A 22,368-nucleotide genomic window follows, 5' to 3' on the forward strand; every position below is an offset into this window, starting at 1 on the left:
GATTATAGGCATGAGCCATCACACCTGGCTGAGAAATAAATTTATATTGTTTAAGCCACCCGGTCCATAGTATTTTTTTTATTTCAGCCATAACTGACTAAGGCACTTTCTAAAACAGACAGACAAACTAACATATAAAAAGCCCTACTGAAGTAATTACATAAATAATCAAGTTGTCACTTTAATTTTTTGTGTCACTTTTCCTGGATCAAAGTTTTTCTCTGGTGCAAAACATGATATTCTCTTTACTCCATATATTGGCTCAGGTATCATAAAAAAAAAAATCAAAACCCTAGGTCTGTTTTCACAAACATGCCATTTAAAATGCGTGGTGCCAAACCTCTTTCCTGAACATTTTCTTCCAGCAGATCTGAGTTGAGTTGGTGTGTGGAAATCTATTTTAAAAACAAAACAAAACAAAACAAAACAAGTTCTTCAGGTGATCTAGCTAGATCTAGCACATGCAAGTTCTTACTCAGATTCTGGCAATTGTTGTCTAAGAATATATCGACAGAATACATGCTTTTAAAAAGTTAATGGACTGGTGTATAACCAAAGCCACAACACCCCACACATGTGACTGTGATCTTTGCTCCTATGCAAAGTCCTCATAGAGTTGAAGAGTTCTGCACTTTGTTCCTTCCCTGGCACACCTGTGTCTGCATTCCTTCCATCTCCCGGCATTCTCCACTCCTGTCTCTCTGTGTGTTTAAAAACCGGTGTGGGAAGTGTGCATGCCTGTGACACCAGACTCCAGACCATGTATTTCCTGACTCCCATCTTGGTAGCCATTCTCTGCATTTTGGTTGTGTGGATCTTTAAAAATGCTGACAGAAGCATGGAGAAAAAGAAGGGGGAGGCTAGAACCAGGGCCGAGGCTCGCCCCTGGGTGGATGAAGACTTAAAAGATAGCAGTGACCTGCACCAAGCAGAAGAAGGTAAAGACACAAGCTATGCTGCTTAGCTTCGCTGTCGTGTTGTGTTGATGATGAGTGTGAGTCAATGGCAGGGCTTATGGAGAGGAAGAAACACACACAGGCCAGCTTCAACATCAACCTCTATTGTGCTAATGAATCAGTGCCTGGCACAGACAGGTCATCTCTCTCCAGTGATGAGCTTGTCACCTGCTAGGACCAACCCTTTTTTATTTTGGATGCTCAGTGAAAAAGCTGTTGAGAGGCTGAAGTTTTCCCTGGCTCCAATTCTGTTCTGCTTGTTAAAATCTTTTTGCAGGAATTCATCCCAGGCTGGCAGTGGGCAGGGACTAAGTGGCCAGGTTTTGATCAGGAATTTTGAAATCTACCAAGTGGCATCACCTAGGAGGCTGCTACCTTTCCCTGTGCCAGGCCCTGGAAGCAAAAGGCTGGGATGGCCTCTGTCCTCAACAAACTGAATGTCCAATTCAGCTGCCAAGATGATAGATGAGAATCAGAGAGAGTAACAAAGAGACAGACCCAGTGGAACTGATTCTAAGGTGTTTAGAGCAGGCCTGGGAGTTTGACGGTGCAGTCAGGGAAAGGACAAACTGGGCTGGGAGGATGAATAGGGTACGAATAGCAAGTGCTGGGAGGCCTGTCAGGCAACAAGGGGCAAAAGGAGCAGAATCACCGGGAGGCCTGGGGCAGGGGTAAGAGAGGAGTGGAGAATTGAGGGCGGAGGGAGGGGATAAGAATGGAAGTAGAGAATTGAGGGCGGGAAGGTTATGGCCACCTTGAGAAGAAAAGGTGATGAAGGAGGCAGATAGGAAGGGAGAGACTGTGGAGGAGGCTTGAGCCATCTGTGTTTGAGAAGCTTTGTCTGGGATGGGTTCGATTTGGAAGAGGTTCCGTGATCTTCAGCTGGGCTAATGATGCCCCCATCCCCAAACAGAGGCCACCTGGACATGTGAGTGTGTGTGAGTGTATGTGTGTGAGAGTGTGTGAGTGTTTATGAATGCGTGTGTGTGCGCGTGTGTGTGTGTGCATGTGCGTGTGAGTGTGCGTGTGAGTGTTCATTAATGTGCATGTGTGAGTGTGTTTGCACAAGTGTGTGTATCTGTGAGTGTGCATGTGAGTGTGTGAGTGTGCATGTGTGTGTGCGTGCATGAGTGTGTGTGAGCACGCATGAGTGTATGTGTGCACACGTGCATGAGTGTGTTTGTGAGAGTGTGTGTGCGTGAGTGTGCGTCCTAATCTCAGGACCGGGTCACAGGGTATCCAGCTGGCTCTCAGTGCTAAGAGCCTGTAGTGCTGACTGTACCGCGCAAGAGTCTAGCCTCTCAGCAGGGCTGCCCCTTGCTCTCCTACATTGAAAGCTCTTCACTCAGAACGTCAATTCTACCCAGCGGAGAAGCACTTCCCTTAATCCAGGGAACATCTGCAGTGAAGCTGGGTAAGGGTTTGTGCTGGTAAGGATGGCCTGGATGGTGGGGGCAGGTGGGAATGCAGTGGAAGGGGTGGATCAGAGTAAAGTTAATGGAAGAGCAACAGGGTTTGCTAGTAAATTGGATATTGGGAAAAGGAGGGAGAGAGGGAGAGTTGGAGACTGGAAGCTATCATAAGTGGGTGAGGGAATGAGGATCCAGCTTAAAGGGGAAGATGTTGAGTTCCATCGAGGACATGTTTGATTTCAGACGACAGTGACACACCTGAGCAGAAAAGGGAGAGAGCAGTCTAGGTTAGGGGCCCAGGTCACAGATACTGACTGGAGAGTTGCCAGTATGGGGAAGATACTTGGAACCTGGAGAAATAATGAATCCACAAAGTGGGCATTGCTAGAGAGAAGACTGGGGATAGAACTTGGGGGACACATGCGGTTAAGAGGAACTGTGGAAGAAAAATGTACTAGAGAAAGGGAGGAGCTGTGGGAAAGGGGGCTCTGGGATCATAACAGTAACAAGCCCTTATATATTAATAGCTCTTAGTGTATGCAATCACAGCCACATATTACGTGTAGTAAATCATTTCATCTTCATGACAGTACAATGAGGTAGGCACTATTAGAATCCCCATATTACAGATAAGGAAATTGAGGCCCCAATAGGGTAAGCTCAGGAAGGTGATTGCAGAGACAGGACCCAAGCCAGCTGTTTGCTGGGCTGCCTCTCCCCTGGGAGAATGACCTAGAATGGAGGAGGCAGGAGATAGCCAGCAGGGACCAACATTCTCTGAGAGATCAGAAAGAGTGTGTATCAAGGAAAGGCCACTGGATTTGAAGACTCAAGAGGTTTGAGGACACAGGAGAGCTCGGGCAGGCTGTTGAGGGTCAGGTCCTGGGGCTGGGCCTGGAGGCTGGGAACATAGAGCAGAACTGGAGGGTCTTTCTCTGGCTCCCTGCCTTATCACTTACTTTTGCAAAATGCTTTGCCTCTTCATTCTCTGTTCCCTTCCATCCTTGTCCTTCTCTTATCTTTATACAGAGGAATGAATGGGACAGCCTTAGTGTCCTCCTTAGCAACTGGGACAACGTCTTCCCTGAGTGTGGTGTCCACAGATCTCTTGTATGGGGATTCTAATAGTGCCTATGTCGTTGTATTGTCATGAAGATGAAATGATTTACTCCACATCTCTTATGTTGTTTACATAAGTGGTGCATGCTAAGGTCATACAGGTGACCAGTGAGAACCAATGCTTAAACTCAGGCTTCTCAGCCCCCCGAGTCCCTGCTCTCAGTCACAGGGTGGGTGGACATGATCTATGTGGGGATATTACTCTAGGTCCAGAAGGGATTGAGCAGGAACTAACTGGAGAAGAGAACGGACTCCTTTACTGAAGACACATGGAGATGGTGTTGTTGACTGCAAACAGATACCAGATTGAAACCATTTTTAATATTAACAAGGCACTGAATGGTAAAATAAGTATTGTAGGCCATTCTAGCATGAGTTAAGGAAAATATGGGTACCCATCCAACCTCCTGCAGCTCTGATTCACAAAGAATTCCTACCGCATGTTCACAGGTCAGAGAATCGGCGTGTGTGTGTGTGTGGGTGGGGTGAGGGGTGGTGAGGGGTCATTGTGTGACCATGCTTATTAGACATGTGTGTGTGTGGGTGAGGTGGGGGGTGGTGAGGGAACATTGTGTGTCCATGCTTATTAGACATGTGTGTGTGGGTGAAGTGGGGGGTGGTGAGGGAACATTGTGTGTCCATGCTTATTAGACACGTGTGTGTGTGTGTGTGTGTGGGTGGGGTGGGGTTGGTGAGGGAACATTGTGTGTCCATGCTTATTAGACATGTGTGTGTGTGGGTGAGGTGGGGGGTGGTGAGGGAAAATTGTGTGTCCATGCTTATTAGACACGTGTGTGTGTGTGGGTGGGGTGGGGGTGGTGAGGGAACATTGTGTGTCCATGCTTATTAGACATGTGTGTGTGTGGGTGAGGTGGGGGGTGATGAGGGAACATTGTGTGACCATGCTTGTTAGACAGGTGTGTGTGTGGGGGTGGGGTGGGGGTAGTGCGGCAACATTGTGTGACCATGCTTATTAGATGTAGGGTACAGTCTCCCTTTGCAAACCAGCCAAGATTGGTGTCCTGTTAATACCTTGTTTGTCTACAGTTAGGGTCCAAGAAAGAGGAGCTGCTGAAGTTTATCTCAAAGAAATAAGTCTCAGATTGTCCCAATAAAGTGAACTGAAAATCCTACCCACAAATCCTCTAGTTAGGCTCAGATTCATAGAAGTCCATAGAAATGGGAAAAGAAGAAAAAGATAGGAAACACATCTCATCAAGATGAATCTGTTTTAATGTTAGTGGGGGATTCTTCTGCACTTAGCTTCATTGGCTATCCAAAAGCTATTATTCTAACTGAAGTCACTAACTGAATAATAAGTGACCCAACTTGTCTAGTCTTTTCAAAGAAAGGCCTGAGTTAAAATTTTTTATCCAGTGTGAGTAACATCTGAGAACAAAAATGTTCCTATAAACTTGAGAAACAGATTGTTATGTGCCCATAATAACAAGTAGCTTTCAGAACTGGTTCCAAGCCTGAGCAGTGAATCAATGACAACTCATTTCAGAATAAACTTGGCAAGCTAACCAATCAGTGTCAGCCTCGTGCTTCTGAAAGCCAGCCAACCAGGGGTGGATTTACTCCAGGGCCAGCTCCTCTGAGTGTCAGAGTCTCAACCAAATGACACTGATCCTACAAATGATGTGTGCCACTTGCAGCTCTGAAAGTCCACCATTGCCTGAACTTCATGCTTCCCAACCAAGTAGCGAGTCTCTGGGGATTAGCAAGAGCCAATTGTTAAATATTTAGGAGTTCTTTGTTAAATCATTAGTGGCTTGAAGTCAGGCCATGGTGTGATTATTTACATCACGGATACTGGCAAGTGCTATGAATCAGTGCTTTCTCCCTTCCACCCCACAAAGAGTTGGCTTACCAGCACACCACTGCCAAAAATTCTATATTAAGTCAGCATTCTACTCTGCTCAGAGAGTCGAGCTTGATCAACATAGTTGTCTTTTACTATGGGAAGCAATGCAATCAGCTTTGTCTTAGACACACCCAGACATTAATACTTTCACATGGCTAATTTAAGAGGTTGGTTTGCTAGACTCCTGTAAGACCTTAAGCTTTTAGAACAAGAGACAGGCAAGTTTAGATGAGAGAAGAGTAGGAAAGGAAAAGGACTTGAATGAAGACATTGTTCTTGAGATCAAGTCTGGGTGGGTTCCTACTAGGGGAAAGTTAGGGTCAGCACAGGACACTGGGGTACCAAAAGAGATAAAAGGTCTCAGAAGACAAATCCTGTCTTCACTCCACTGCTTTGGAGAGGAGGATAAAAATACCTTTTCCTCTACATAATCTAGGTTCATGGCTGAGGCCCCTATAACAAAAGACAGAATAACAGAAAAGTATACATGTTTATTTAGCATAAGTTTCATGTGACACAGGAGCCTTCATAGGGAAACGAAGACCCAAAGGAACAGTTAAACCTGTGTGTTTTCATGCTAGGTTTGGCGAAAAGTGAACAGTCGTGGAGACATACAAGAGGACAGAGGGGCTGTGGTCTAACGTGGTCTAATGGCAATAAACTGGGGAAGATTAGTGTATTAGTCTGCTTTCACACTGCTGATAAAGACATACCTGAGACTCGGTAATTTATAAAGAAAAAGATTTAATGGACTCACAGTTCCATGTGGCTAGAGATGCCTCACAATCATGGTAGAAGGTGAAAGGCATAGCCTACATGGTGGCAGGCAAAGAGGGAATGAGAATCAAGTGAAAGAGGCTTCCCCTTATAAAACCATCAGATCTCCTCAGACTTATTAACTACCACAAGAACAGTACAGGGGAAACTGCCCCCATGATTCAATTATCTCCCACTAGATCCCTCCCACAACACATGGGAATTATGGGAGCTACAATTCAAGATGAGATTTGGGTGGGGACACAGCCAAACCATATCACTTTGCAATATCTATTTGTTCAGATTCTTCTCTGTGTCCCTAACGTCCTCAGAGATGAGAATGCTCCTTTCCTCTGGGTGGACACCCCTTACATGGGTGCCATATGACCTGCCTCAGGGGAGGGTCAGAAAATTCTTCCTAGGTTTTATGACCTGCTTCTGGAAAGAAGGGCAGTGGAAGGTCAGAAAACCCTTTTTGCTCTGAAGTTGGCATGCCTTGGGGTAATATGTTCTGAACCCCATTGGCTTTAGGATAGCACTGCCCTATTCAAGGTTTCTCTGTCTGGGCACCCTTCAGCCTTCCCAATCCCTACCCACCTCAGTGCTACTAATGAAATAATCCATCTATACAGCAGCCAGGTATCACCTTAATAGTTCTGTTGCTCGATGCACCCAGCAAGTCAATACATTGAGACACCAGGTCGCAACAGAGGAAGAGGTTTAATCATAAGGCTACTGAATGAGGAGGCAGGAGGAAACCTTAAATCCATTTCCCTGAGGAGTTTGGAGCTAGGATTTTTTTAGGGTTTTGGAGTGGGCCAAAGTGTGGAGGTCATTGATTGGTCAGAGCGCAGGGTGAAGTCATGGGACAGGGAGATGAAGAAACTGTATTCTCATGCTGATTCCACTGTGTCATGGGAGTCTTCAAACTGGTTGGCATCAGCTATTTCACTGGAATTCGGATCTGAAAAACATTTTAAGTAATTTTTAAATAAAAGCCTTATGATCCTGATGGAGAGATCCTATCTATCTCAAACAAAAGCCTTGTGATTCTAATGTCAGAAATTCTATGTATAGGAACAGCGGGGATGCAAATAGTCAGTATCTACTAGTGCTATGAGACTTTCAGAACAAGGAAGTGGGTCAAAGCAGCCTGATGAATGCTTGATTATAACTGTACTTCTGTCCATAATTCTTGTTAGCTCTATGAGGATGGCCTCACAGGAAGTGGGATGACTGAGAGGCCCAGGTAGGGAGCACAGCAATGGTGAAGCAGCTGGGAAAGAGGCATTGTCGGGGCAGGTGCTGAGCCCTGAAGTGGCTCCCATCCTCACCTTCGAAATCTGCATCACCCTCCTCCTTCGTAACATTACTTCTCAAGGCTCCCAAAATTGCAAGAAGGGAACAAAGATGACATGACACAAATTGTCCTTGGTTTCTTAATTAGAAGATAGTGGCCCATTTGCAAAGACTGTGCAGTAGAACTGTAAAAACACTAAAGCAATGTATTTGGAGATGCAACCAGAAAAACACCTCCATGCTAAATGTGAAAAGACAGAAGTGACCTAGAATTACTTGGCTGGCTAAACCTAATTATGGCACAATTAACGGATTCCTTGGCATTAAAGCGATTGTAGGGACCAACGGATTGATTGCTAGAAAACTGATAGTGTGTATTACCACTCCCCCTTCACATCTACTTCCTTATAACTAAAAGTATACGGTTTGGGCCAAAACTGCTCCTGCTAGTGAAATATGAAAAGAAGTTTCTCCTCTGCCCTCTGAAGTTTCACTGAAAATGAACTGACAAGAGACAGATTAATAGAAGGAAAGGCACACAAATTTATTTAACATGTATAAGCACTGGGGAATCCCCAATAACCCAGTGGGGTCCAGATGCTTATATATCCTTCTTCATAGGGGATGAAGGGATGGTGGGAGTGTGTAGGAGTAAATGATTTTCAGGCAAAATGAATGGGTCCAAAGAGCGATGCCTTCGGATGAAGTTCCTTGAGCTTATGAGAGGTAGTGGGAAGGTGAGGGGTGGAACTTCACTGTGAACAAAAGTCTTCTCATTATGCAGGTAAAGTTCCCCAGGTTGTCTCTGTCTGCCTGGATTCCTAGGCAGGGGATCTTAAGACAATTACATTTCTTCATCTTCTTCTTTTCTTTTCTTAATAGATAGGATATTGCTTTGTTGCCCAGGCTGGAGTGCAGTGGCTTGATCATAGCTCACTGAAGCCTCAAACTCCTGGACTCAAGCTATCCTCCCACCTCAGCCTCTTGAGTAGCTAGGACTACAGGCACACACCAACGTGCCTAATTTTTAGACTTTTTGTAAAGACAGGGTCTCTCTACGTTGCCCAGGCTGGTCTCGAACTCCTGGGCTCAAGCAATCCTCCCACCTCAGCCTCCCAAAGTGCTGGGATTACAGGCATGAGCCACTGGGCCTGTCCCAGTTACATTTCTTTTGGAAAGAGATGTTCTTAGTCAGACAGGGAAATTCCAGAGTCTCTCTCAGTGCTTCAGGAAAAAGGATCAGAGAGACCAGAGACCAGGAAGGTCAGAGGGAGACCTGGAGGTGCTTCTTCAGTTCACTAGGTCAAGTGCCAAGTGTCAGTATTTTAGGATATTGTTTCCAGAGCCCCAGTGCAATGACACAAGGCAAGTTACTGTTGGTATCAATAGCAGGCCCCAAGTGTGGCAGCACAAGATTTACATTCAAAAAGCAGGCCATAATAGTACACATTTGCTTTGCACTTTGTGGACCTTAGAGCTTGAATAATCCCTAGTGGCTTGACTGCTCTAGAGTGAAGGTAGGGAAACAAAGGAGTTTACACAGCCTGCTCTCTTGCCTCTGGGTGAGGGCCACATTCCTCGGGAGCAGTCAGGAGTTCGGGGGAAGGGGAAAAGTGGAAGCTCATTGTGCTCCTAGCCTGGCCCTGCTAGTCTCATTCCCCAGCCATAGTATAGACCTTTTGCCCTGTGAAAGGCTCCAGGAATGGCCGCCTGGCTGTGCACTGCTCCGAGAGTGCACTCAGGACAGTCCCATCAGGAGGTGATGAGGATCATTTGTTTGACCATTCCCTGGTCAGGGATAATGGCTAGCACTGATAATGAGGCAACAGTTTGCTTCCTTCTGCTAATTGGGAGAGTCTGCCTTGGACTCTAGAAGCTGCAGAAACTGCCAAGTCATGCATTTAGACTGCTTTTAGTTTTTACAAGTGCTGAATGGGTCTTAAGAGTTAGTAACTTACCTTTCAAAGAGTTAAGGAAGCATTTAATGCATTTGCTTATATACCACTTATTAACCACAGAGACTGCCAGACTTTATCTTAAGCGGTATCAAAAGTATCATTGGTGTTGAAAGTCTTTATTCACACCTTGATAAAGTTCAGGGTTGTCACTGTGACGTTGATGACACTGGCATTTCATTCAGGACTGACTGTTAGAAAGTCGATAGATGTTTATTACCACTCCCCCATCACACCTACTTTCTTCTAAATAGGCCCAAACTGTCCCTGCTAGAGAAATATAAAAAGAAGTTTCCTCACTAAGAGCTATAAGCCAACAGTAGCGCCTGCTAACATTGTTATTGGTGTTCTTCAGAAGGTGAATTCTCTACCTGAATTCTACCTGGAGAATGGCCGAGTCCCTCAGGGTGGGTCTTTGACCTTCTTCCACTCTTCCTTTCATTCTTCCTGGTCATGCTCATCACTTCCGGAGGGCTCCAAATGGGATCTCACCTTCAAAGCTCACACATTTCCTTTTGTACTTGACACCTGCACTTGAATGGCTTGCAGCATCTGGAATCAGGCAGACTGTTGACCCCTATTCCTCCTTCTTGTCCACCCCTAATAGTTCATCTCTTAGTCCTCCTAGCTCAGTGGATTGTTCCACCATCCAACCAGGCACTAAAGCCAGAAACCTGGCATTGATTCCTGGTTCCTCCCTCTCTCTCCCAGCCACTCTCAACCACCCACGTTAGCCAGTCTTTCGATTTCTATTTCTAAGGTGTTTCGAGAATCTGCACACCCCTGTCATTCTTTCTGCTTCTCCAAGGGTCCAAGCCATCATCGTCCCCCAGTCAGGCTATGTCTACAGCGTCTGTATGGTTCTGCGTTTTTCACATTGTCTCCTCAATACATTTGAATCCCCAGCCTCTTTCTTATTGCTCAAGTTTCACCTTACATGCCATCCCCTTGGGAATCACTTTGTGTCCTCCCTCTTTGTATCATCCCTTCTTATTCTCTGTCACTTCATAGAGAATTAATTGTCCTCATAGGAGTGATTACAGTTTGTAATTCTATGCATACGTACATTTGCTGCTTTGGTTAAATATATAAGGAGTAAGGTTATTATTCCAAAGAGGAAAACAGTTACCTTCAATCCTTTCCCTAAAATTTTATTAATTGGAGAAGATTAAAATTCATATCATAGAGGAAAAGAGTGAAAATTAAACACCACACCTAGAGCCCAGGCAAACTTTGTCATAAACCATTGTTTGTTCTCAGGTCCCATTCAATTCCCAAAGGGAATTATTGACTATCCATCATCTGATCATTGGGTCCATTCATTCCCCCTGAAATTCATTACTCCTACACCTCCCATCTCCTCTTCCTCTATAAAGAAGGGTGTATAAGCATTTGGACACTGTTGGGTTATTGAGTGATCATTCTCTTGCTATTGCCCCGTGCTATGCATGCTAGAATAATTTTGTATGGCTTTTTCTCCTATTAATCTGTCTTTTGTGAATTTGTTTTCAGTGAACCTTCAGAGAGTGAAGGAGGAAGCTTTCCCTCTTCACCCCTATAGTATGAAAGTCACATCTATCTTGTTCACTAATATATATATCAAAGGCTCAATAAAAGCCTTGTTGAGTGAATTGTATATTTCCATCTTCCAGGAAGATTTTGAGAGCTTTATTAAATGTAATTTGCATTATACATAGTATTTGGTGTTTTGCAAATTACAATTATAACCCAAAAACTTGTTTTTTCCCAACTAATCATACCCACCAGAGATTTTTATTCCACTGTACCACCTTTCTTTCCCTAAAACACCACAACTACCACTAGCACTACCACAAAAACAACCACCGCAAAATCATTGCTATTGGCATTTCCTGAGCAGATGTCTAAAAAAAGAAAGTTGTTTAGTTCCACTAATATAAAACAGATCAACTTTAGGACTTGCATTGCTTCTTCATGCTTTGTTCTTTTAGCTAATGTGTAATACTTACATAACCCAGGGGTCAGCTGAGCTCATCCTATTTAGAAAAAATAAATAAACTAAAAATAAAATTTAAAAAAGGGCTGAATCCTCAATCCTACATGCTTTAAGGAGGCCAATTCCCTCTCAAGGATTTGAGAATCCCCACAGAACCTGTGTCCATGGAGCCACCTCTGGCTCTGAGGTTCATGCCGCATGGACCCCTGATTTCCTTTATGTGTTTTCTTCTTCCACCTCACACCAATTTATCTGTGGAAATCAACTTTTGTTTCTGTTTGTTTCTTTGGTCTCTCACTTCCCAACTCCTCACACAGCATGTTAGCATTTGGGGCAGCCCTTCTTCCTTCTAAAGGTCTTTTGAGCCACTGTCGTAGGCCTCCCTTTGGGCTCCCCTTCCCAAACTCTGTTCCCCTCACTTGATCATGCTCAGCTCCTCTCCCCCAAAGACTCATGCCTATGCTCTGAAAAAGAGTGGTCCATGGAATCCAGGGACATGGCAGCACAGGAAAATTGTCAGAGGTTTACAATTTTACACTGTCTTCTTCCCTCATCAGCCTGGTGAGGGGACGTGAGCAACAGGAGGTTTATTTTCCACAAATGATGCTACTTTGCTCAGAAGGCAAAAATACCTATGGCCAGTTTTGTTTACACTTTTAAGTTCTCACTCATTGTTTTAAACTCTAAATCTTTCTTGAAAGTATTGATATTTTAAACACGAAACAGGAATTTAAAAATATTGGTTTTGCTATTGTACTTACAGAAATGGTAACATGGCAAGAAATTCATCTCTAAGGATCTAAGTTTCCGCTGTATCTAGATTTTACCTACTTTTGCTGAACGTGAACTTTCTCTGCATTGAGAAAATGTCAAGTATCTTTTCTCCTTTTTTAGAAGTTTTGTTTAAAAGTTCTGGACAGTTGACCTATTCCTGATTCTTCTGGTAATTAATCTCTATGACCTTCTTCTCATTGAAAAAACTTAATTGTGAAATGTACTCACTGAAGAAGTGTATAAAACACAGATGAACAGCTTAACAAATAAGTATTAAGCAAAACCTTATACAATTATCACTTAGGTTAAGAAATATACACATCCAACATTTCATAAACACCCATATGTCCTTCCCCAGTCACAACCTCTTCTATTTCCAACGGAAGTAACTTCTATTTTGAATTTTATGAAAATTATTTCTTTGCTTTTCTTCTTAGTTGCATCACTCTTACACAACTAAACATTCCTAAACATTAAAATTATACTGTTTATATTCTTTTGACTTGCTGTTTTATATTTGTAAGAGTCAAATATAATGCCAAGCAGGTTAGGCATGTAACTGAGGCTCATTCATTTTCACTGTTGTATAGTATTCTGTTATATGACTATATCACAATTTATTCTACTGTTGATGAACATTTGGTCTATTTCTAGTTTAGGACTATTATAAACTATTTCTGTAAACATTGTAATACTAGTCTTGTACATATGTGCATGGATTTTTCTGGTGCGTGCACGGAATTGCAGAGTCATTATGTGAAGGGCCTGATGATGTACCACGCAGATCCCCCCTTGAGGAAGGGCTTGCTGTCTCTATTGCTGGGAGTACTGTCGGCCTCTTGCAGGGATGGCCTCTGCTGTAGATAGCTATCTCTCCCGCGATCCCACCCCTCCCAGGATGGCCCACATCTAATGACTGATTGCAGTGGTCGTATAAAGGTCCAGCCATTATGGCCTAATCTGAGACAACTCTGATGGGCAATTTTAGTTTCAAAATAGCCCTTGCTGTGGTTGAGGTCGTCTCTCAGCTTGCATTGCAGCTTGGCTTCTTCTGCCCAATCTTGTTTCTTTCCTCTCTCTTCCATAGGTTTTGATCCGAAAGATACTTCCTATAAACATTCCACACATGACTCAGTCTCAGAGTCAGCTTCTTGGAGAACCTAAGTAGAGACATGTAGGGTATACCTCTATCCAATTTTACTAGACAATACTGAGTTTTAAAATCTCAGATTGCTATTTTTCAATAATTTTGGAAAAATTTCAGCCATTGCCTTTTCAGATATTGCCTCTGGCCCATTTCCTCTCTCTCTTCTCCTTTCAGGACTCCAATTAAATGGTTAGACCTTCTCACTGTATCCTCTTATCACTGTATCTATGTATCACATAGGTGAGAGTCTTTTACACTCTCACCTATGTTTTCTGTCTCTCTCTTTCTATGCTACATTTTGGATAGGTAAGAAGAAACTATCTTCCTATTGATTCATTTCCTCTTCAGCTGTGCCTACATTGATGTGAATGATTGTTTAATTGAATGTTTAATTTAGTTTGTTTTCATTTTTGTTTCTAGAGGATATTTTTAGTTCTTTTTTTCAAATTTGCTGTCACTTTTTTCTGCCAAAGTCGTGTGTCTTGTATTTCTTTGGACATAGTGAGCATAGTTGTTTCATGGTCCGTGGCTGATAACTCCAGTATCATAAGTCATTGTTGATCTGTTTCTGATGCCCATTGTTTTTTAATGGTTGTTATTCATAACTTTGTGTTTTCCTAAATACATTGTTATTTTTCATTGTTTGCTAGTCATTCTTTTGGAAAAGTACTTATAAAAACTTTGTGAGGTCTAGGATATTGGTACTTATTTCCAGGGAAAATTCACTTTTGTGCTTACACGGTGTGACACTAATACTCCGGGATGACTTTTACCTAAGGTTAAATCCTGTGGTTCCCTGGATCACTCAGATGATATTGTCTTAGGCTGCAAGCACATATCAGGGCTGGTTTATTTAAAATTCCCCCTTACTATGAGACTGTAGACCTTCAGGGTCCCAGCTTAAAGTGTAGGGGCTGTCAAGTCTCCCTGGGTAGACCTGGGATTTTGGCTTTTGTCATCATCCTTTACCTCAGATCAACCTCACAGCTGTTTCTTGGTAACTGGAAAATATATAATACTCTGGGCATTTGAATGCTGGTCTACCTCTGTGGTACTAACCTTCAGCTAGATTTTGACTGTCATTTCCTATAGTAACAGATGAGCATTCCAATGCATACAAGAAAATGTTTTAAAATATATTTTACAAAGGATTTCAGTTTGTTTTGTTTTTCTAGCTTACAGCGTTCATAAAAATTCTCTAATTAACCACTACTAAAAATTGAAATCCTTTAATAGATGCCACAACCACAAACTGCAACAACTATAACCACAGCTGCATCAGCTAATCAATGAGATCAAAATGGATTTATGGTTGGGTGCAGTGGCTCATGCCTGTAATCCCAGCACTTTGGGAGGCTGAGGTGGGAGGATTGCTTAAGCCCAGGAGTTTGAGGCCCATGCAACATAGTGAGACCAAGTCTCTAAAAAAAAAAAAAAAATTAATATTAAAAAAAACCCTCTTCCCCCCGCCCCAAAAAAAACCCTTGAAGTGGATTTGTATCTACTAAAAGAAAAAAGTAACAAGTTATTTTATTCCATCACACAGCTCAAGGCATGGGATACACATCATATCAAGCACATATAATTGGGTTTTAGGGAGGTTGTCAATGAGGAAGATATAAAACAACATTATATTCAGTTTCCTAAAGACACAGTTTAGGTAGTACAATAATGATTCAGGTAGGACACAAACACATGCACACACATACATTTCAATGGTTTAAAAGATCTTAAATTTGTTATTTTAGGAAAGTGAGTGCTGAGCATTTTCAGCAATATTGCAGCAGACTGATGATCTGTTCTTATCTAAGTAGAAGTTGCTTTCTGTGTGTTATGGCTTCTCTGCACCCATTCCCATCAGGCTGAAAAATATTAGGGCAGGTTTGTTAAAGACTGAATTATTGTGTAAAAGAACCATCTACTCACTAGATTCCAACAATATTTTCAGTGTTTACTCCATGGGCAGCCTTCTCAGTGAAGCTTTCTTTATGCGATTCAAATTTCACTGAAAAAATTCCAACTCATAGCAATTCATTCTGATTTGATATACTGAGTTTTACTTTCTGTACTGGCCTCATTTTGGTATATTTGCCTCCTACGTTCTAGGAATTGATAAAACTCAGCAACAACCGGAAGCCCAAGACCAGCCTAAGACAAGCAAGGAATATCTATTATTATTATTTTTTTTGCCATCCAAACATTTTCCCCTCAATAATTTTAACTGTTTGAAGACAGCATCTTAGAATTTTTTTCTATTGAACTCTTTGTAGTTCAGAACTATGTCTTTTCATGAGCTTAAGTGAAATGAAGAAACAGTATTCAGAAAAGCTGTGAAATTTTGGATATATAACGAACAATTTTGAGAATATTGGAATGTAGTATCTGGGAATTTGACAATACGGTCTTCAGAACCCTTGTTTGTAGAGACTATCTTGAACTTCACAATGTTATTTATTGGAAAATCTTCTTCTACAATAACATAACTGGGTCTGCCCTTGCTGAAGCTTTTAGTGCACTAGACACATCATCCTTCTTATCTTCTGCCATATCTGTGGGCTCATTTTCTTTCTCCTCAGTTTTATCATTTTTAGCTTCAGTGATTGACCCTTCTGTTGCATCTTCATCTTCTCTAAGATCTTGAACTACTGATAATGAGCTTGCAGAACTTTCTGAACAGGAGGGTAATGGGGAAAACAGAAGAAGTGGCAGAAGCAGGCAGACATAATGAGAAATTTTATGTAATTAAATGTAACAGTTCTTTTCTTATGTTTAATTTTTTTGTGTCTTGTTTAAGAAATCCTTCTCCACTCCAAGGTCGTGAAGACATTCTCTTACATTCTCTTCTAAAAGCTTTAAAAATTAATCTTTCATATTTAGAATTGTGGTGAGAACAATCCTATTTGTTCTCAATCTCTGATGGAAGGGTTTCAAAGATTCATCATTACCATAGCTGGATGTGGTGGGGTTTTTCCCCCCATAGTTAGACTATCAGATTAAGAAAGTTCCTTTCTCCAAATTTACCAAGAGATAAATGTCAAGTTTTATTAAACACCTTTTCTGCATTGTAATGATTTTTGTGGTTTACGTTCTTCAGCTTTTTAATGTGACAAAAAAAAGATTGTTTTTCTAATGTTAAATTAACCTCGTATTCCTGGGACAATTCCAACTTGGCCAAGATGTTTTTTTTTATAAATTGCTGAATTCTGTTATTAATATTTTGTTTAGGATTTTTGTACCATGTTTGTAAGGAAGTTGAGCCTGTAGTTTTTTGTTCTCTTAATGCCCTACTTATGTTTGGTATCAAGGTTGTGGTCATTCCATAAAATGAGTTGGAGGGTGTTTACTCTTTTTCTATTGTATCTGGACCTAGAGTTGCTTTCTCTTTTAGGAAAATCTTTGCTTACTAATTCAGCTTATTGAATAGTCAGCAGACTTTTCAGTTTTTCTATTTTGAAGTTAGTTTTGGCAGGTTATATTTTTAAGAAATTTGTCTATTTTATATAAATTTTCTAACATATTGGTATAATAAATATTCTCATACTATTCGTTAAATGACAGTAACATCTGTAGTGATGCCTCGTTTTTCATTCCTGATTTTGTTACTTGTACTTTCTCTTTTTCTTGATCAGTCTTGCCAGAGGATTGCCAATTTAATCAGTGTCTGCAGAGAACTAGCTTTGGTTTTGATGTTTCTCCCTATTGGATGTTTGTTGTTGTTTTCCTTAATATGTCATATTTAATATTTACTTTTTCTACTATCTTTAGTTTTATTTGGTTATTTTTTCTAACTTCTTGAAATTGATTTTTAATTCATTAATTTTTAGAGTTTGTTCCTATCTAATGTATGTATGTAAGGCTTGGAATCTCCCTCTAAATATAATATGTTAATGTTATTGCATAGACTTTTCAATATGTAATAATTTCATATTTTAATTTTGAAATATTTTCTAATTTTCATTAAGGTATTTTGTTTTTTTTAGTTATCTTTTTGTTACTAGTTTAATTGCATTACAGTCAGAGATCATTATCTATTGGGCCATTAAAATATGTTGAGAGTTATTTTTTGGTCCAATAAGTCTGCTTAAAAAAAATGTGTTCTGTAGTTGTTTGGTGCAGTGTCCTGTGTAAGCCTATTTGGTTATCTTTGTCAATTACCTTGTGAAAATCTTCTGTATCCTTACTGATTTTTTTCTTCTGCTTATTCTATCATTACCAAGAGAGATGCATTAAGATCTTTCACTGTGTTGTGGATTTTTACATTTCTTCTTAAAAGTCTGTCTTGAGGTCATGTAATATAATTGCATACATATTTAAAATTATGTTTTCCCAGTAAATTAAATTGTATTATTATAAACTGACCCTTTTTATTATCAATAATGCTTTTGGCCTTAATTTTTTTTTTCAACTAGTGTAGTTATGTGATACATGGTATGACTTTCAATGTTTCTATATGCTTATGTTTTAGGTGTATCACTTATAAACAACATACTTGGACTTAAAATAATCATTGGCCTTTATCAGGAACATTTAGTTCATTTCTATTCAATGCAACTATTCTTGCCATGGTTAGAAATTCAGTTATTTCTGTGTTCTTCCCGAGGTAACTTTTTTTCTCTCTAGTTGCTTTCAATATTTTTATATTTTATTGGAAAAACTATAGTTTTTAAAAATAACTCTTTGAATTTACTAGGCCTCAGAGTAAAAATGTGCCATTTACATAGCTTACCTGTAGGCAAGCAGCCTGAAATAACTTGTAGTTTTGCATCTAACGCAGCCCCTGATTTACTTTTATTGTTGTCAGGATCAATTATGAAACTGAAGTTTGGCACCTTCTTTATAATCACATTTTTCCCATTGTAGCAGCTGTGTTTAATGTCATTAAAAATAGTCAAGTGCAATGGTGTACACCTGTACTCCCAGCTACTCAGGAGGCTGAAGCTGGAGGATCCCTTGAGGCCAGCAGTTTGAGTCCAGCCTGGGCAACATAGCAAGACCCCATTTCTAATTTTAAAAGAAGAGAAAGGAAAAAGTTCTTGTAAAAAAAAATAAATAAATAAAAGAATTTACCAGCCCTCTTGAATCTGTAGATCTGGTACTTTTCATGAGTTCTGCAAAAATCTCAGATGCTATCTTTTCAAATATTGCCTCCACCAGATACTCTTTGAATCAAATGATCAAATGTATATTAGACATTCTCACTCTTCACTTTGCTCTATTTTTTCTTGCCCTTTCCTCTATATTTTCTATCTTTTTGTCTCTCCTTGCCCCATTCTAAATGTTTTCTTCTGACTTATCTCCCAGTTCATTAATTTTTCTGTAGCTAGTCTAACCTGCTAGTCAACCATCCTTTTAAGTTCTTAATTCTATTATTTTTCAATTCCAGAAGTTCTCTATTTTTTCAGATTGTTTATATTAGCTTTTATTCTATGTTTTTCTGTTGTTTTTATTTTTTCTTCTTTTTAATTTTTTTCCTTTTATTCTTTCCTGTACCCTACAGATTTATATAAGCTTGTCTTTTTTCTCTAAATACAGTAATCATAGTATTAGAGAATTAGAGCATTAATCTGGGTCTGATAATTCCAATATTTGGAGTCTTTGGGCATCTGACTTTTTTTTTTTTCTTAAATTGATTCTGCTGTTCTTGTCCAAGATGTTTTCTTCTTTATGTGCCTGATTGCATTTGGTGGGTTGCTGATGATTATATTTAAAATTATTTGTATATTGGCATTTGCTTCTGCTAGACAACTGGGGTACTTTCAGGCAAGACAAGTTTATTCCAAGTTCAAGTTTGAGGTAAGACTCATCAAACTGATATAAACCGTTGAGGAATAATTTATTTATGACTGATACTTACCCTAAGGATGTAGTTTTGGGGTCCTAGCTTATTAGACTTCACATTCCGTGTGGGCCTGGGCTTTGATATCTGTCACCCTTAATCCCTGAAGGTATAAAAATGGAATTCAAATGTGTAGGGATTGGCAAATACAGTAGGGAAAAAAATGTACCTTCTGCACTTATTTACCTGTGTGAGTTCATATTTTCTCTTCACTTTGGCCTGCAAATTTCTTGCTACGTTGCAGGCTCAATGATTTTTAAAAAAGACTTTGAAAAATACTTATTTAGAGATCTGAGTGGTTTTCAGCTGATGGGAGATTGTTTCAAATAACCTAGTCCATCATTAACAGAAATTTGAATTCCTCATCTTTTTTTGGTAAAATTTTTCTTTTTCTTGATTTATAATTAGTCTGGAGTTTTTGCTTCTTTCTCTTTCTTTCTTTCTTTCCTCCCTTCCTTCCTTCCTTCCTTCCTTCCACCTTCTTTTTTTTTTGACGGAGTCTCACTCTGTTACCCAGGCTGGAGTACAGTGGTGCAGTCTCGACTCACTGCAACCTCTGCCTCCCAGGTTCAAGCGATTCTCATGCCTCAGCCTCCCAAGTAGTTAGGATTACAGGTGTGCACTACAACACCTGGCTAATTTTTGCTTTTTAGTAGAGATGGGGTTTCACCATGTTGACCAGGCTGGTCTTGAACTCCCAACCTCAAGTGATCCTCCCGCCTTGGCCTCCCAAAGTGCTGGGATTACAGGCATAAGCCACCATGCCTGGACTTTTCTTCCTTTTTTAAAAAAGAGATTGGGTCTCTCTTCGTTGCCCAGGCTAGAGTGCAGTGGTGTGATGATAGCTCACCACAGCCTTCAACTCCTGGGCTCAAGTGATCCTCTCACCTCAGTCTCCAGAGCAGCTGGGAATACACGTGTGGGCCATTGCACCCAGCTGGAGTTTTAAGGATAGTCAAGATCAATGGTAAGGATTCTGTAAATCTATTCTTTTTTTATTTTATAGTATTTTTTTGAGTTCATAACTTTACACATTTGAGCACTTTATCTTCTTCTCTCCAGTGGTCACCTTATGACCAAGAGATCATTTAGTTTGTTACCTTTCTTGTTCTTATTTGCAGATGCTGATGAATGGCAAGAATCAGAAGAAAACGTTGAACACATCCCCTTCTCTCATACCCACTATCCTGAGAAGGAAATGGTTAGGAGGTCTCGGGAATTTTATGAGCTTCTCAATAAGAGACGGTCAGTCAGGTTCATAAGTAATGAGCAAGTCCCAATGGAAGTCATTGATAATGTCATCAGAACAGCAGGTTTGTAATTGCAGATGGCGTCTTTGGAAATGTTAGTCACCTTACCGGTGTGACTCCAACAATGGAAAAATGTCAAAGTTTAAACATAGCAAATAAAGCCTAGAGTGATATGTTTATCTATAAAGTCTTACCCAAATGCTGAGTGACTGCCAGAAACACGATGACTTCTACTTTCCACATTTTGACTATTACAAGCTTCTTGGAAGCAGATGTGACAATAGTTCGAAACTTCTGAAATTATTCAGCTCATGATCTTTTAATTAAAAACCAAGATTTCTGATCACATCATTATATTAATATATTGGAGGAGATACAGCTTCTTTCTTTCCCCCCCACTTAAAACACACCAGACATACACACACTCACATACTCACAGTTATATTTGTTTTTTTTTGGAAGCAAATTTCTTATATTACACACCGTGATGCTGTAGTACAGTATTCTCATTAACTAACAAAGTTTACTTATGTAAGTTTGCAAAGTAAACCAAAGCAAGAAAAAACCCATTTTTAATGTAAATTAATATTTCCACTGAGGAAAAAAAAATGAGAGCTACAGAAAATGGGGAGGAGAAATAAGAGAAATCTCCCTACTTGAGAATCTCCTGTGATTGGAGTCTTATTCTTACATAAACCATATTTAAGTTTATTTGCAAAAATTATCACATGCCCATTATTAATCTATTGTCCAATGTGAAAGGAAGCAAGAATAAAATACTTTACTTCAGTTAGGAATACAAATACATTAGATTGTTGAGTCCTTAGCCTAACTAACAGCAGTTACTAAATTTAGCCTTTATCTGTATCTGTATTTGTATATGTGTATGTACACATATGCTGTTAAGGTAAATTTGACACAACTAAAAACATTAGGGAAAAAATTTATTTCTTATGTTTAGAGACATAAATATTTAGTAAACAAATAAAATGGGTACAAAGTTAACTGGAATCACTCTGTGCAGAAATTTGGGCCTCATGTTTAGCTTTTGACTTGCATTTCCCAAGCCAGCTGTGACTTTTAGTGTTGGGAGTGGTGTGTGGCAAGCAAGAACCCCACCAAGAGTCTGCAGCCCTTCCTCCCTCCATAGGTGGAGCTTATTCCATTAAACTATCCAATGGGAAGGAAGGAACAGTTGCTTCTGAAATATCCCACCCGTGAGTCACGGTGGTCACCCATTGGGAACAGTGGACCATCTCTAGGGCTGAGGGACGACACCCAGATCAGAAGCTGGCTCCTATTCTCACCGGAATCCCACAGGAATTGAGGCTCCTTGGACAAAGGTGGTGCACTGTGAAGCTTTGCCCTGGGACACTAGAACTGATCAAGGTGTGGGCTGAGAGTTCCCGAAGTCCCCCCCGGGAGTAGAATGACACATGGCCGTGCGTATTGAGTACCCATGTCTAAGAGTTCTCCAACTGGGCCTGGCGTGGTGGTTCACACCTGTAATCTCAGCACCTTGGGAGGCCGAGGCGAGCAGATCACGAGGTCAAGAGATCAAAACCATCCTGGCCAAAATGGTGAAACCCTGTCTCTACTAAAAATACAAAAATTAGCTGGATGTGGTGGTGGGTGCCTGTAGTCCCAGCTACTCGGGAGGCTGAGGCAGGAGAATCGCTTGAACCCGGGAGGCAGAAGTTGCACTGAGCCGAGATTGTGACACTGCACTCCAGCCTGGTGACAGAGTGAGACACCATCAAAAAAAAAAGAATTCCCCAACTGTTGTGTGTCCCCAAGGACAAACCTCACAGTGCCACACTCATAGCTTTGATACAGGGACCAAACACTGTATAGCTAAGTTGCCATTTGAAAAGTGTTTTTAAAACCATCTTACCATGTACATTTTGCCTTCTTCAATAACCTTCACAACTTCATTCTTTTTCAAGAATACCAAAACAAATGACAGTCTAGAGAATTTTGGCTGTCAAAATTTCCCCTGAGTTTCTTTCCTTAGTAGGCATG

The 22,368-nt window shown here is 40.6% G+C and overlaps 1 protein-coding gene across 3 annotated transcripts in view; it reads left to right on the forward strand.

The window, feature by feature from the left end:
* The first annotated feature begins 741 nt into the window (after positions 1 to 741).
* Positions 742 to 22,368, forward strand: part of IYD (iodotyrosine deiodinase) — a 36,139-nt gene continuing 14,512 nt past the window's right edge. Inside the window, 2 exon segments of one of the 3 annotated variants that reach the window (NM_001131074.1) lie at positions 742 to 938; positions 20,218 to 20,409. In NM_001131074.1, coding sequence (NP_001124546.1) covers positions 761 to 938; positions 20,218 to 20,409 — 370 coding nt within the window. In that variant the 5' untranslated portion in view covers positions 742 to 760. 3 annotated transcript variants of the gene reach the window in all.

Source organism: Pongo abelii, chromosome 5 (genome assembly GCF_028885655.2).
Source record: "Pongo abelii isolate AG06213 chromosome 5, NHGRI_mPonAbe1-v2.0_pri, whole genome shotgun sequence".
NCBI lineage: Eukaryota > Metazoa > Chordata > Mammalia > Primates > Hominidae > Pongo > Pongo abelii.